This window comes from Psittacula echo (assembly GCF_963264785.1).
Source record: "Psittacula echo genome assembly, chromosome: 4".
Lineage (NCBI taxonomy): Eukaryota > Metazoa > Chordata > Aves > Psittaciformes > Psittacidae > Psittacula > Psittacula echo.
In genome coordinates, this window is record NC_137738.1 from 21,299,298 (window position 1) to 21,314,316 (window position 15,019).

At 37.1% G+C, this 15,019-nt stretch overlaps 1 protein-coding gene across 1 annotated transcript in view; it reads right to left on the reverse strand.

The window, feature by feature from the left end:
• Positions 1 to 15,019, reverse strand: part of LTBP1 (latent transforming growth factor beta binding protein 1) — a gene marked incomplete at both ends in the record, with an annotated part of 198,370 nt that overhangs the window by 113,521 nt on the left and 69,830 nt on the right. The window contains one exon of the mRNA XM_080615803.1: positions 14,539 to 14,706. Within this exon, the coding sequence (XP_080471929.1) occupies positions 14,539 to 14,706 (168 nt within the window). The remainder of the gene's footprint in view (positions 1 to 14,538; positions 14,707 to 15,019) is intronic.

The following is a 15,019-nucleotide window of genomic DNA, read 5'->3' on the forward strand; positions in this document are numbered from 1 at the left end:
GAAATACTCAGAAGTGGGAGAAAAAAAATATGCTTTATGCCACTCAAGGTGGCATGTTTCATTATGCCAGACTTCCGACTAGAAAATGATAAAAAGGAACTCTATCTAATGTGCTCCCTTATACTGTCACCTTCACACTGCTTATCCGTAGATGTGTAAATATTATAACAAGGATCTTATCAAACAATTTCTCCTCTGAATGCTGTAATACTTTAATAGAAATCATCCTAAAAGGCTGAGCATGATACTGAAGACAACCCAGATGTTTCCTCTGCAAAGAAATAAGATCTTCAGTACTGCAGGAAAATATTTCAAACAGCAACCTACCTCAAACCTAATGTTACGGTAAGAAAAAATATGAATATGCAATTGCTAAACTGGGTTCTCAGCTATCGTGAACTAACATGATCACTGACTTCATTGCAAATTTTCCTATATTTTTAAGCTATTATTACCAAAGGATCTCTAACAAAGAAATGCACTGCCACTTGGGAATGGGATCTAGAGTACTGCTGCTTATCCAGACAAGGAAACCAAATTATTGCCAAAATAAACAAGCTTTGTGGTGTTATTCCTGTCTGGATCATGCACGTTTTCTGGAGAATTAAAAACCCCACAAGCCTCAAGGAAAATCAAGAGGTAGCACAAAGAACAGCTCTGAAACAAATTTAACACTTCCAAAATACAAACTTTTTGCATATAAATGTTGTTTTCTGTAGGTAAAATTATTTTCTTACATTTGCACTGCTAAAGTGATTAAAAAAAAAGCCAAAACACCAGGGATAAATGCAGGGATAATATTTCTCAGGAATTATATCTAGTAACTGAATAGCACCTCTTTCTCTCACAAAACAATATTAACGCTAAGCTGCATTGCAGGGGTGATTTTGTTGGTTTGCAGTTGAGTGCATTATGACATTTTAAGACTGTTAACATTAAAGATATAAGCAAACATCAGTGTCCAAGTATGAACTCAACTAATAAGGCATTCTTGAGCAAGAAAATGAATCACATTCAAGTGACCACAACTCTGTTCATGCCACTCTAACCCAGCTGCAACCACATTTCACTCTCTGAAGAGGTCCAAAGCAGCAGGTTGCCTCTAAAAATCTCACAGTAAGGAGATCTGTGTAAATGCCCCATATAGATGTACACACGTTCCTCTACAAAAAACTGCTTCTTTATCTAGAAACTACTGACAAGGATACATGAGTCTTTGGATATTTTTTATTTTTTTTCCTGCCAAGAGCACCCTAAACTTCTAAACATAAAAACATGGGGCTTTTAAAACTGATTGCTCTTGGGAGAAGACAAACTGACCTAGAAATGCAACGCTAACTATATCGTATAATAGCAGAAGAGATAGAATACCCGTATTTCAGAGTGAGGAATCCAGGCAGAAGAACTAAGGGGAAGAGTTTTAGCCTCCATCTCCTGCTGATGGTTTAACACAACATTTTTTTGCCAGTCTCCAAGGACATGCAGGTTGGTGCCTTCCCTCTTCCTTGCTGAATCATGGCTGAACACTTATAAAAGTAATTCAAATCTTTTCACACTTTTCTACCCTATTTATTCCTAACCAATTCTACTTTAAATTTTTGCTTGTCAAAGAATCCTTACTGAAGAAAAATCTTATATGAAGACTTAGAGAAAAACACAAGTATTTTTGAGGACTGGATTCAAAGAACTGTTACTAGTTTGAATCTAGTCTCACAACTGAACTCAGTAGAGTTGAGAATCACTGAGTAGAAGAGGAAGTAGTAGTCACTAAAGCTACTTGGACAGGCATGATTTTACACTTGAAAATATGCTGCCAAGAATCTCGGGGAATTGCACTTGCTCTAGAAGAAGTCTGCCTCTCAACAGAAACAAAGAAAGAAATTCCTGATCAGCCTTCTCTTTTAGTCACTTTCCCTACTCTATGAAATGCTATGCTGCTCATATTAATGATTTAAAAAAAGAGACATTGCACTAAAGAAGCTCAATAGCTGTTACTATGCCTATGGCAAATATGATGATTTATCAACTCTGTTGGTGTATATTTACATTTGTGAAAAAAAAAACCTTACTGATATACCTGTTGTAGCCATGACCATTTTCAGGCTGCAGTCATACCATTTCATCAAATAAACTTCCTACACTTTTCCATAGACAAATATGAATTTTCTTTGCACTATGCATGTTGAAAACATAGTTCCAAAACCAGGAATTACAGCAGTTGGGGCTTTTTTGTTGGTTTTTTGTTTGTTTGTGGGTTGTTTTTTTTTTTTTTATTCTATTGCAGATCTAGAATAATACATTTATAACAAACAGGAAACACTAACAAACAAAGACTTGCTGCTAGAATGCAATCTAGCTACTCTTCACTGTTCTCACAATTCTGGAAGATGTATCTTTTTAAATGAAAAAGTACTTCACTAGTTCTTCTCAAACTCCTCTATGTATCACTATCAACACCAAGCTTTAACAAATCACATAATACCTTAGAGCCTAATTAGAAGAATGTCTGTGATGCTACTTAATGCAGCACTACATGGTAGTTACCAAGGAAGACAAGTAGAAGACAGCATCACAAGATCAGATTACCTACATCTTAAGGCATTTTACATTTTCATATCTCCCAACAGCAAACCTGCCATTTAATATTCATTCTCTTGGCTGACACTCTACTGTCTCAGCTTCTTAGTTGATCATTATCTCCATGAGCAATTGAGCTTTGTGTGAGCTGCTGAAAGGCTGCCCAGTGATTAGCATCACCTAATGGCAGTATCAACTCACCATAAATAATGCGGTAACTAACAAATTAGGTATAGACTAGAAAAGAAAAACTGTCTACTTATGGAAAAAGGGTAAGGGATGCCATCTTCCATGAGGATAGAAAGCTGTGAGATACCATCCAAGGAAAAACAGGATCATGTAGGCACTGCCTTAGTTTTCTGTATCTGTATTAGAGTTGAACAAATCTCTAGATCTCCACTGCCTGTAATGTAAGTTTCAACATGCACCTCATACACAGATGCTGACATTTAAGCTGTTGCAGTCTACATGCTTGTTCAACTAGATATCAGATTTTTCATTATGAAAGCATATCAATGGTGGGGTATCATTCTTTAATGGAGACTACGGTGTCAGCTATGAGAGATCCTGATACTGGACAGTGGGGAGCAGGTTCAGATCATAAAGGACAAAGCTGCAATACATTTTAGAGAAATATACCTTTAAAAATACCTTTAAAATATCACACTACTTGGTAACCATCAGACAAAATGGCAAAATGTCCCAAGAAACATGTTAGCAATTGGTCATGCCTTTGTTATGCAAAGGTTCTGAAGACCACAGAAGCAGCAAAGCTGACACTGGCCAGGTACATCAGCATCCTTACCATTTCTGAATAACATTTATTTAACTGACAGAATAACAGGTATTTAAGCTAACATTCATCCCATTTAATCTCTTGTGTCTTCTTGAGCTAAGTTAGGTGTGTTGTTTCCTGAGGTTTCCCACTCTTTTCAATAAAGAGAGGATCAGCCAGCAGGCCATTCAGGCCATCTGTAAGCCAACCTGCCATGAAAGTGTCTCTCATCACCAACTCAGCTCCTGACTCAGGCACGTCATTAAGATTTGGTGAGTGGGATGAACCCCCCAACCTTAGATCCAAAGGGTCTATGAACACCAATCCACTGCATCCCATACCACAAGACATCCTCCAATTACAAAATTATGTTTAGAACAGAAAAAAGAAAAGCCACAAAAACTGTAGTCATTAAAAAAATTTCCACCATTTCCAAGTATCAGGAGACTGCTCTCTGATTAACATTACCACAGTGCTCATTTTTGTGTGAAAAAGTTTATGAGAAGGATAAAGTAGGAACAGATTCTTTCAAGTGGATACTCATTAACGTACAAATAATAGCTCATAATCCAGACTTCCTTGGACTAGTTAAAAACCATTAGCTCTCTAAGATTTTCTGGCACTGGCTACATCACCAGAAATCGGAAATTTTTCTAGGGAGTTGAACTTGAGGAGGGGACACAATACAAATATATTGGGAAGGATATTATTCAGAGTTTGAGTAATAAATTAGATCATAGGAGACCAGCAAAAAGCAAGAGACTCAAATCCTGGAGTTCTGAAGGAGGAAAGGAGCAGAGTCAGTGCTAGTGAGTAGGAAGGATAAAGGTTACTCTGCAGAGAATGTACAGTTGGAAAGCCATTAAAAACTATACCATTTCAACACTTCTCATTGTGGTTCTTTTAACAATACATAATAGCTGCATAAACTGTTGCACAAGCTGCGTGAACCTAAAATATAGTCAACATTCTGACTGGTCACGTCCAGTTCCAAGCAATTAAACCATGCACCCAACTCCCCTGAGCTATGTACAACCCCATTGACAAGCTTCACACTGCAGTTGTACCTGACCCTAAGTGCTGACAGGTACAAAAAAAATCCCTTTGCCCCCATTTTCCCAACAGGCATTCTTGGACTTATATAACTTCCAATTAGACTGAAAAAAGGTATGTTAGCATCTAGATATATACATAGCATCTAACATAATAGGCTGAATTTAATATAATAAAACAATAAATAAGACGGACACGGTTGGACATATCACATGTGCAGAAAGGTAATATTACAGCTTATGTTATGAAGCTGAACTTCTCCAGTGGTCTCCAAAGCAGGGTTTGCTCAGCCCAGGTGGTGTGCAAGGCAACCTAGTGGGATGCTGGAAAGAAATATGTTTTGTACCCTAAATAAATAATTTTTGTGGTTACTTTCTCATCCATTTTTAATTTCCATTTCATGTATGTGTCATAAACCACACATATACACATGATATATACAGTAGCACACATAATTGATAAATAAATATACATATATGGGAAGCGTGTGCTCTATAAAATCTATGGACAGAGGCAGTCCCTCTCAGAGAGAAGTTGAAGAGCTCACGTTCCTAAATTATGACATGAAAAGTTGTTGAAAGTTCCCCTAAACTTGAAGTATCTGAATAATATCAAATAGAAAATTTTTACTTCCATAGCTCATCTTATAATCTTTAAATTAAACTTAAAACTCAACCGACATGACAAATTAACAAAGCTGAATAAAATACAGATAAGAAACACTCTCTGTGACCGGGTTTCTTAAAACACGACCCCAACCTCATTAAAATCATCCTGTGCAAGCAGCAAATAGCCAGTTTTCCTTCTGTTCTCAATTGGAGTCCCTCTAGACTTCGTAAGAGGTTTGTAAAACAACCCAAACACCCCCCACCCAAAACAAAAAAACAAAAAGACAAAAACAAAAAAAAACCCAAAACACTCAAAAAACCCCCCAAAAGTTTACAATTCCCACAGACCAACTTGATTCACATTTGTGAAGTAAATCCCTTGTTGAAAGTTCAGAGTTCCCTTTTAAGAATTCAGGGTTATTTATGGATAGATTAAAAATCTACAGAATTTAAATGTGTGTGTAAGGAAGATATAGTCCATGTTCTAAAAGAAAGATCCAGAAATCTGTGTCTCTACACTACAAAACAGGCCTCTCAATTACAGTGATACTCAAATCTAAGAACTAATTATAGATGGAATGGATAGGTGAAAAGCTATACAAGGCTACACTGTGCAGATACAGGGCAATTATCTGGAGCAGAATAAACAAAACCAAAATAGACAGTAGATGGGCTGAATGAGGAAAGACTGCAGTCAGTAGAGCAGCAATAGCTGCTTGGATCCTTCTGGTTGTGTGGTGTTTGAAAGGACACATTAGATACAAACCCATTTGCTAAACAAATCTATCCATGATAAGTGTCATATTCTAAACAGCGAAGAAATTTGTCAGGCTCTTCTGTGTTTGCGTAATTCAAAGGCAACTTTCTTCTTTTTCAAGCCAAAGTTGGCATATACTTGATCTTCAGTGAGCTATGTGCAAAGACATTTGGTTTAGCAATAATAAAATGATAGCTGTGCAAGGTAGTGTGTTTATTTGAATAGGCAACAATGTAATCATTCAAATAAATGCTCTCTTAGTTTTTTACAGTACTTCAAGTCAGATGTACATAAACTAATCCCTATAAATTAAAACCATACACACTAAAATAAAGCATTATGGATTTTAACTTTATGTTCTGTTTTTGCTTTAACTTTGAGGGAACATACTCCATGTGGTTTTGACTGGCTGCAGGTGTGGATTTTGTACCATTTCCATTTGTGGTTTTTCCTATGACTGCACATCCAAAAACTGTGTTTGCTATAATATACGGTCAGACGAATGCTTTGAGAGCAGATGGACTTTTGCTTCACAGTGATGGTCTGAAGTCCTTAAGGTGAACAAGAGAGTGGAAATGAGTTGCTAACTGGCTTGTCTAAGTTTAGCCTCGTTAAAATCATCTGGCTGAACAATCCATTTTCTTTAAATTAGCATCTGGCCTCTGTTAAACTCAGACTGGAAAATGCCAAATTTGAATAATTATTTTAAGGTTATGAAGAAAGAGCTCACAGATGCTTAAGCTGTATGGTAGAAACCAGAACTATTTGTTGATGACAAGTACTGATAAACACATGGTGGACAGAAAACATTCCTTCTGAACAGATGTGGATATCAACAACAAAATCCTTAAGATACAATTTTTCTTTATAATATGAGTACAGGTGGCCAGTGATTCAAGATGCATTAAGACCCTGAGTGATGCTCAAACAGCAGTGATACATTTTCATTACAGAGTAGAATTTTAGACCACTAATGATTCAGATTATGAAAGCCTACACTACAATACCTGGATTGTAAGTAAATTAACCCATTTTCCTCTCTGCTCAAATTTACTTTATAGAACAAAGGGAGATCGGAAAAAACCTATTTCTGTTAAATTGATGCTCATGATAAGTGGTTCCTCCCTAATTGTTTTACATTGGCTCTTCAGGCTGGGAAATACCTTTTTTCCTAATGTCTTCTATAAGACAGAGGATGCAAACAATTTTTAAAGCAGTTCCACTGTTATTTTGTCCTTCTTTTTACTTCATCCATTCCGTCCAGTGTCTGAGAAAAAATACTCGGCCTTCGTTTTGCTACAGCTGTTACAGTGCTGATGCATGAATAAATATTTCAAGCATGGTCATCAATTAATACAGACTAAATTTCAAATTACCAGCTAAAGCAGTGAATAAACTCTCATGTCCTGATGCTTTTACTTATTTATTTATTTTTACCTGGGAGAGACACTCTGACAGACTGACCGACTTCCTTGACAACTTCTGCAGAAAATTTGAAAAGTTAATCTTTTAACCAAGTTGTCTGAGAATTCTGAAATTTTCAAGTTCCTGCCAGTGTCTGTTAAAAGAAAAAATACTTCACAGCAGGAAAAAAAAAAAAAGAAAAGAAAAGAAAAGAAAAGAAAAGAAAAGAAAAGAAAAGAAAAGAAAAGAAAAGAAAAGAAAAGAAAAGAAAAGAAAAGAAAAAAGCATAAAACAATAAAGCCTGACAAGGCATAAATAATAATTACTGCAGCAGGAGTAGAACCAAAACTTTTACCAAATAAGGCTACAAGGTAGCCACCAAAGAGACAGCAAAGGACTAAACTGATACGGTTCTTTCATCATAACTACTTCAGAAAAGGATGATACTATGGGCGAGTTCAAGTGCAAAACCCAAGAATAGTTCAAAGTAACACTTCTCTCACCCACAGAGAATACGCTACTGAAAAGAGACTATGAATTGTCATATGCTGTTATAGAGCTAAGTGGTTATTCCTAAAATAAGCTCATCAGTTCGGATACCTGATGGAACATAATCAAATTGACAAAGAAAGCATTTAAAATATATTAATTTTCCTCACTTATGTTACAAAAGGAATTTAAAAAATCTCTGCATAACATTTGTTATCAATTATTTTAAAACTTTCATTGGAGAAGCTAAATGTATATCTGCTAAGTCTCAGCTGAAGCCATAAGAATAATGTTTTGCTGGGGCACAAATTATACAGATCAGGCTCGATGGCTCATCTACCCAGACTAACATCACCAAGTAGTAAAAACAACTTCATAATAAGAGAATAAAGCATCTCTTCTAACATGTTGCCATTCTAGCAACTCTTACTAAACCCAGCACAACAAAGAGTAAAATATGAGGGGTAGAAAAATTAAGTGTACACCTCACAAGCTGCCAGAAGATTCTGTACAGCTCATAAATCTACACAAACACTTCTACAAGCTGTTGGTCTTTTATAAGTCTTCACATGTCATCAAATTTGCCCTCCAATATTATTTATAACCAATGCCTTTCATACCATGCAATAATGAAAAATCTTCCTCAAATGTCATAGTCACTCATCACATAGTAACTGGCAGCAAGAAAAGGCCATTCATTGCTCTTAGATTTCTTGTCATTCACTAACTACAGATAAAAACGTGCTGGCTTGCTTACAGGTCATTGCCATTTTTAAAAAATAAATATAATAAATATAATCAAAATAAAATGCAATAAATAACAAAAAGCAATGCTAACTTCAATCGTATTGATAGAAATTCATGATCACGTATGTCTGAACAAAATTTTAATATTCTATTAATGTTTTGTAAAGTAATTGCTTTACATTTTCATAGCTATAAAGAACTATGCTCCTAGACTCTTATATAGGAAATTCTGCAAGAATAATTACATAGTGAGCCTTTTTACTAAGCTCCTTTTGAATAACCAATTGTTTTAAAATATATTGGTCAAACTTACTTTCATTACTTTCAACAGAAGACCAAATAAAATTTGAGCAGAATGTTTATGCTGTTTCATGGAAGTTGCTGTCTATACATAATTGGAAACTTCTGGACAACCTCAATTATCCAAAAAACACTTGTACAGAGTCAACACGGTAAAACAGGAAATTTTTTTGACACAAAATTCCAATAAGGAAAGTGCCAACATCCATTAGGCAATATAATAGGGTGAGCTGGAACTAGATGATCCTTAAGGTCCCTTCCAACCCAAACCATTCTATGATTCTATGATAATTTGATCATTATTGCAACAGGGTACAGAATATGCAGATCCCTGTGATCCATGCTGAAAGTTTTAAAATTTATTATTAAATCAATAATGTCCTTCGAAATATGAAGGACCGGATATATTGTTACTTTGGACACTATGTCACCAAAAGGTGTCTGGCAGATCTTTATTATCATGTTAATATAGGATCAGAGACAAATGGACATTTTATGGATGAGAAATGAAGAAAGCAGGAGGGATATACAAGTCTCACACGGAAGATTGGCTTACACAGACTGCAGGCCACAACACACACACGACATCATTCTCTACCTCACAACAACTACCTACAAAGACCAGTGAAGCTGTAGGAGAAACACTTTAAGGTTCACTCAGATTTAATGAAACAAGAAATACAGGGTTCCTAAAAATCTGCCCTTCTTCCAAAGAAAAGCACACAACAAAATACTCCCTTATCCCTGGTAACAGCCTAAGCAAACTAAGGTTGTGCACTGCAAAGCCATGAGGAGAGACAACTGTGCAAGTTATATGGAAAGGGATCAGAAGAAAATGGGAAGAGAGTGTTAAAAGAGATACTGATGAACACTGAATTAGCAGAGTAACAGTTTTATCACCATTTGTGATACAATTCTGTCCTATAGTCTTGGGAAAAAAAATCTTAAACTCTCCTTAGTCTCCTCATCTGCAGTATGGGACTGGCACTGTTCAATATCTTTTTCTGTGACACAGACAGTGGGATTGAGTACAAGCTTAGCAAGTCTGCTAACAACACCAAGCTGTATGGTGCAGTCAACACGCTGGAGGTAAGAGATGCCATCCAGAAGGGCCTTGACAGACTTGAGAGGTGGGCCAATGCCAACCTCATGAAGTTCAAAAAGGCCGAGTGCAAAGTTCTGCATGCAGGTCAGGGCAGTCCCAAGCACAAATACAGGCTGGGTGGAGAATGGATTGAGAGCAGCCTCAAGGACAAAGATTTGGGGTACTGGTTGACAAGAAGCTCAACATGAGCCGGCAGTGTGAGCTCACACTGGAACAGGTTGCCCAAAGAAGTTGTGGATGCCACATCCCTGGAAGTGTTCAAGGCCAATTTGGATGGGGCTATGAGCAACCTGGTCTAGTGGAAGGTTTCCCTGCCCATGGCAGGGAGGTTGGAACTAGATAATCTTCAGATCCAACCCTAACCATTCTATGGTTCTATTTCCCTCTGACACAGCTGCCAAGTGCTCAGATACAAAATGCCTACAAAAAGATATGCATGTAACTTTTAATTTCTCATTTATAACAGTTTGAATAAACTGCTTTAAATGAGATACAGGGCTGCGATGAATAGTGAATATAAGACCAGGTATTAAATGACTGCTTCCTTTACTAAATTCTGTGCAATGAATGTGGCAGGGATCCTGTGGAAAAAAAAGAATGTAAATATATAATTACATACATATGCACAATGGGGAAAAAATTAAAGAGCATGAAGAACATTAATTTGGGCATTTCCTAATTCCTTACTGCTTCATTTTACAGTAACAAATTAGTCACTGTCCTCCCATTCTTTACAGAGTGAAAATTCATTTGAAAACCAGGTATTTTGGAATGCAGGATAATTCTGTGGAGAAACAGGACACACCACTAAGTAATTTCAACATTGAATGAGACAGAAACCTCATGTTACTCTACACGCATCCTTCCTATGCACATATATCGACTCTGTTTTACAGTCATAGAATCATAGAATCATAGAATAGTTAAGGTTGGAAAGGACCTTAAGATCATCTAGTTCCAACCCCCCTGCCATGGGCATGGACACCCCACACTAAACCATGCCACCCAAGGCCTCATCCAACCTGGCCTTGAACACTGCCAAGGATGGAGCATTCACAACTTCCCTGGGCAACCCATTCCAGTGCCTCACCACCCTCATAGTAAAGAATTTCTTCCTTATATCCAATCTAAACTTCCCCTGTTTAAGTTTGAATCCGTTACCCCTTGTCCTGTCACTACAGTCCCTGAGGAATAGTCCCTCCCCAGCATCCTTGTAGGCCCCCTTCAGATACTGGAAGGTTGCTATGAGGTCTCCACGCAGCCTTCTCTTCTCCAGGCTGAACAGCCCCAACTTTCCCACCCTGTCATCATTGGGAGGTGCTCCAGTCCCCTGATCATCCTCGTGGCCCTCCTCTGGACTTGTTCCAACAGTTCCATGTCCTTTTTATGTTGAGGACACCAAAACTGCTCACAACACTCCAAGTGAGGTCTCACGAGAGCAGAGTAGAGGGGCAGGATCACCTCCTTCGACCTGCTGGTCACGTTCCTTTTGATGCAGCCCAGGATACAGTCCTCTGTAGATGTATCAGGACTGACATACCATGCAAACTGCACATGCATCAATCCAATAGAATAATGAGAATCATCTATCAGCAGAAGTTTCCACTCGTATTAAATGCTTTCTTTCTCCAAGCCAGAGATACTAGAGGTTGGTTAGTTTAACTGTGCAACATACCCCATTCACAAAATGAAACTGCAAGAAAACCCAGTTTCAATGGAGCAGCTTGGCAATCAAGGATACCCTTTCTTTTAAATACCAACCTTTCATCACCTTCAACTGAAATGCTAGAGCTCTTCATGAGAACAGCCAAAATCTCCACTACCTGAAAAGCTGCATTTCCCCAGTCTGTTTCTTGTTACAGGTTTGATTTTAATGCCTTATCCATATCTTATGAAATTTTCAGGAAACAGGATTTGTTCCTTGCCTGGGCTCACTGATACCAAGTTTCAGTTGAAATGAGAAATTAAGCGAATTTTAAGAATCTGAAATAACCCAGATGAAAGCTTGAGAACTGCAACTTCCTCTCTCTGAAAATAAAGTGTTTACAAAGTCCATCAAAAAGTTTAAAACAAACACAAATTTACTCTGGTTCATTATCAGAAATAATGGATTATTAAGGACAAAGCAAAGTGATGGTAAACTACAATCTGTTTTCAGAAAATATAAATTCAGTCTTGTGTACTAGAATGTTTCTCCTGCTAGAGAAATGCATTTAGATATAACCACCTAAAGCAGTTTCCTAATTTCCCCATTCATAGTAGGTATCCATTATTAGTAATAGGAATTCAGTTTTCCAAACAGGGCATGTGAGTTTATCTTTTCTGGGTTTAGAAAGAACAGATACTTTAAAAAAGAAACATACTTAAGAAAGTGCTGTTCATTGCCTTAAGTATGTATTTTCTGACATGACATTCTGTCTCATGATTGTACTTTTAAAATGTCAAATTATCAAAATTATAATTTCCATGCATTTTGTATGAACAGTAAGTAAACAAGTTTAAAATGGGGACTTAAAAGCAAAAAGCACAAGTAAAACATAATATAGATGTTAAAAAATAGAACAAAACTGAATTATAGCAGAAGGCCCAAGTTACTTCTGCTTTATATATCAGGTGACATCTCTATCAGGACAAACCTAAGCTAATGAGAGATGCTAATTAGAGAACAGAAATAAAAATTATTTCAGTAGTATATATTTTCAACCCTGATTCAAAAGCTCCTGAAAATGTGTGATCAGTGAAGGAACTTAACGTACAGGTGTAGAATCTTTCCTCTCTGGCTATTAAGAAGTTTACTCAGCATTTTTAATTTTAACTGGAAAGCCCTGAAGTCACAGGGCTCTACGACCTCTTTCTCATTCCCCTTCTGAACAAATGATGACACTTATTGTTGCAGTGAGTGCTTTTGGTCTTTTAAAGGTAATAAGGAAGACAGGTAGCCACAGGCAGGTTAAAAACCCCTATACATATGTAGCAACTTGTTTTTATACATTTCTAAACATAATGCTCCCTTATCTTTCCATCAAATACTATTAAAGGCTGCTTTTGTTGAATATTTCTAGCAGCCTATTGTATACAGTGCATCATGAGCTTCGTGGCCTGAGGCCAGGAAGGAAGGTGTGGAACAGGTCTTCACAGGTCAATTTCCACTCCCCAAGTTTTCAAGTATTTGAGAGAAGGTCATGTTACAGCACAGATATACATAGCAGAGGAATTACATGACTGCCACTTCTCAGCATTTTATAATTTCAATTAAAAAACAAGGTCAAATGAAGGGGGGGGCGGGGAATAACTCTACCCTTTCACAACAGTCAGAAAATTAAACAAAAAACATGCTTAGTGTGGTTCTTGCCAAAACATTAGTAAAAATCTGTACTGACAGTAAACACAAGTTCAAAGTATTTGATTCGCCATTCCTTCACAAAATCCTTTTTTTTTTTTTTGTGCCTCAGAACAGCCAATAAACAAACCCAAAATATGCTGTATTGCTCCTTTAAATCACTGGGTTTATTAGTTTTAGTCCAAAACACACATATTTTTACAAACATGCATATCGTTAAGGAGTATATTATTAATTCCAAGAGCTTTCACTCACAGTCTGATAGTCTAGTAGGAGTGTTAAGGGAGGGAACTGCTCTTTGTATCGTCTGTCCAGATGAAAAGAAGAATAAATTGGAATAGTTTTTCCCCCCTCAGAAACTGAAATATAGCACACTTCGAAAAAAGGCGGTATTGGCCAGCCTCAGAACTGCCTGACATGTTGTTTATACTAGACAGAGACTAAAATTACAGTGTTCATATCTGGCATTCTTTAAGTACAAATTGGTAAAATTATCAACTTTTTTTTCCCCAAAAAACAATACTATGATATTTTTAGGATAACAACAAAATAGCATACTAAGAGCAGCTAAGGATATCATAAAGTGAAACAACAGGTTTAAAAGTGTTTAGATAAGTATCCACACACCGGTATTTTTCTTAGCTTACAAGACTAATACTTACACACAAATTCCTACTAACACCATAGAGTTTAAATATGTTAATCATTATCCTAGATAGCTCTCAGAATTTGTTTCAACACAGTAAAGCAGTTGTAGGGTTTAGACTGACATACTGCTGATTCTCTTACTGAGCAAGCAGAAAGAATAAACAGAGAAGAGACTGGCTTTAATAACTGCAATTAGACTCAACATTATTTCAGTTTCTAAAAAATGACAAATATGTAACCTGATTTACTCTCAGCAGCAAGAAAACGCTTTAGGCTGATGTATTCCTAAAAAGGGTTGTAGTTTTAAGGAACTCCTGAACAATCTACTGAAGACAGATTCACTGCGTTAGCTAGATTTTATGTGCATTTGATATCCATTCAACAAGCAAAAAGGAGGAAACAGAACTTTTTGTGGAATCTGATATTTTCTCTGTTTACCAACACAAACTCTGACGGATGAATTTTACCAAAAGCTTCAGCTTAGCATCTCACAGCCCCTGCAGCTGAAAATTCAGATGAAAAATATGGGAGTTTTCCTCTATGACACAAAAGGAACTTTTGGGAACATTTCTGAAGGATACCAGAAAGCTTGTCTAACATACAATGGTTCCTACTCAGCACAGCCCTCCAAAAAAAGAGTAACAGATGCACAACTGGTATTAATAACAAAACATCTCCTCCCTCTGTTAGTCAAGAGAGGACAGCTAAGGACAAATACAGTTTCAGGGTACTTACCTACTCGGAAGTTAGTGGCTGTCAGAGTATCAGCAGCATGGCCGTTTTCACTGATGAGGGTGGTAGTATTTCCCTTCTCACAGTTGTTCTGACAGTTGCCTTTGGTACAAGTCACTTTACAGATACTGGGTGTAAAGACCACCTTGATACGACCAGTGTGATTTCCCACTGTCAGTGGAGGCAAAGAAAAAAAGAAAAATAAACAGATCACTTTGGTATCCATTGATTTCCTTCAGAAAGTTTTGGGAATGAAAAAAAAAAAGGCGGGGGGGTGGGGGGAGAAGAAAAGGCGACAGGTCTACAGGAGGAGGGCAGTCTGCAGTGCTCTCTCTCATAGATCTCCAGTGGTGTCTCTGAAACAGGAGTAGGAAGCTTAGCAAACAGAACTCCGGGATCCACTCCAAAACCACATTTAAAGTCAAGTCACTGGAGTGGGATTAGTAATCACAATGCTGCACTTTATTCACAGGCAGACAAAGAG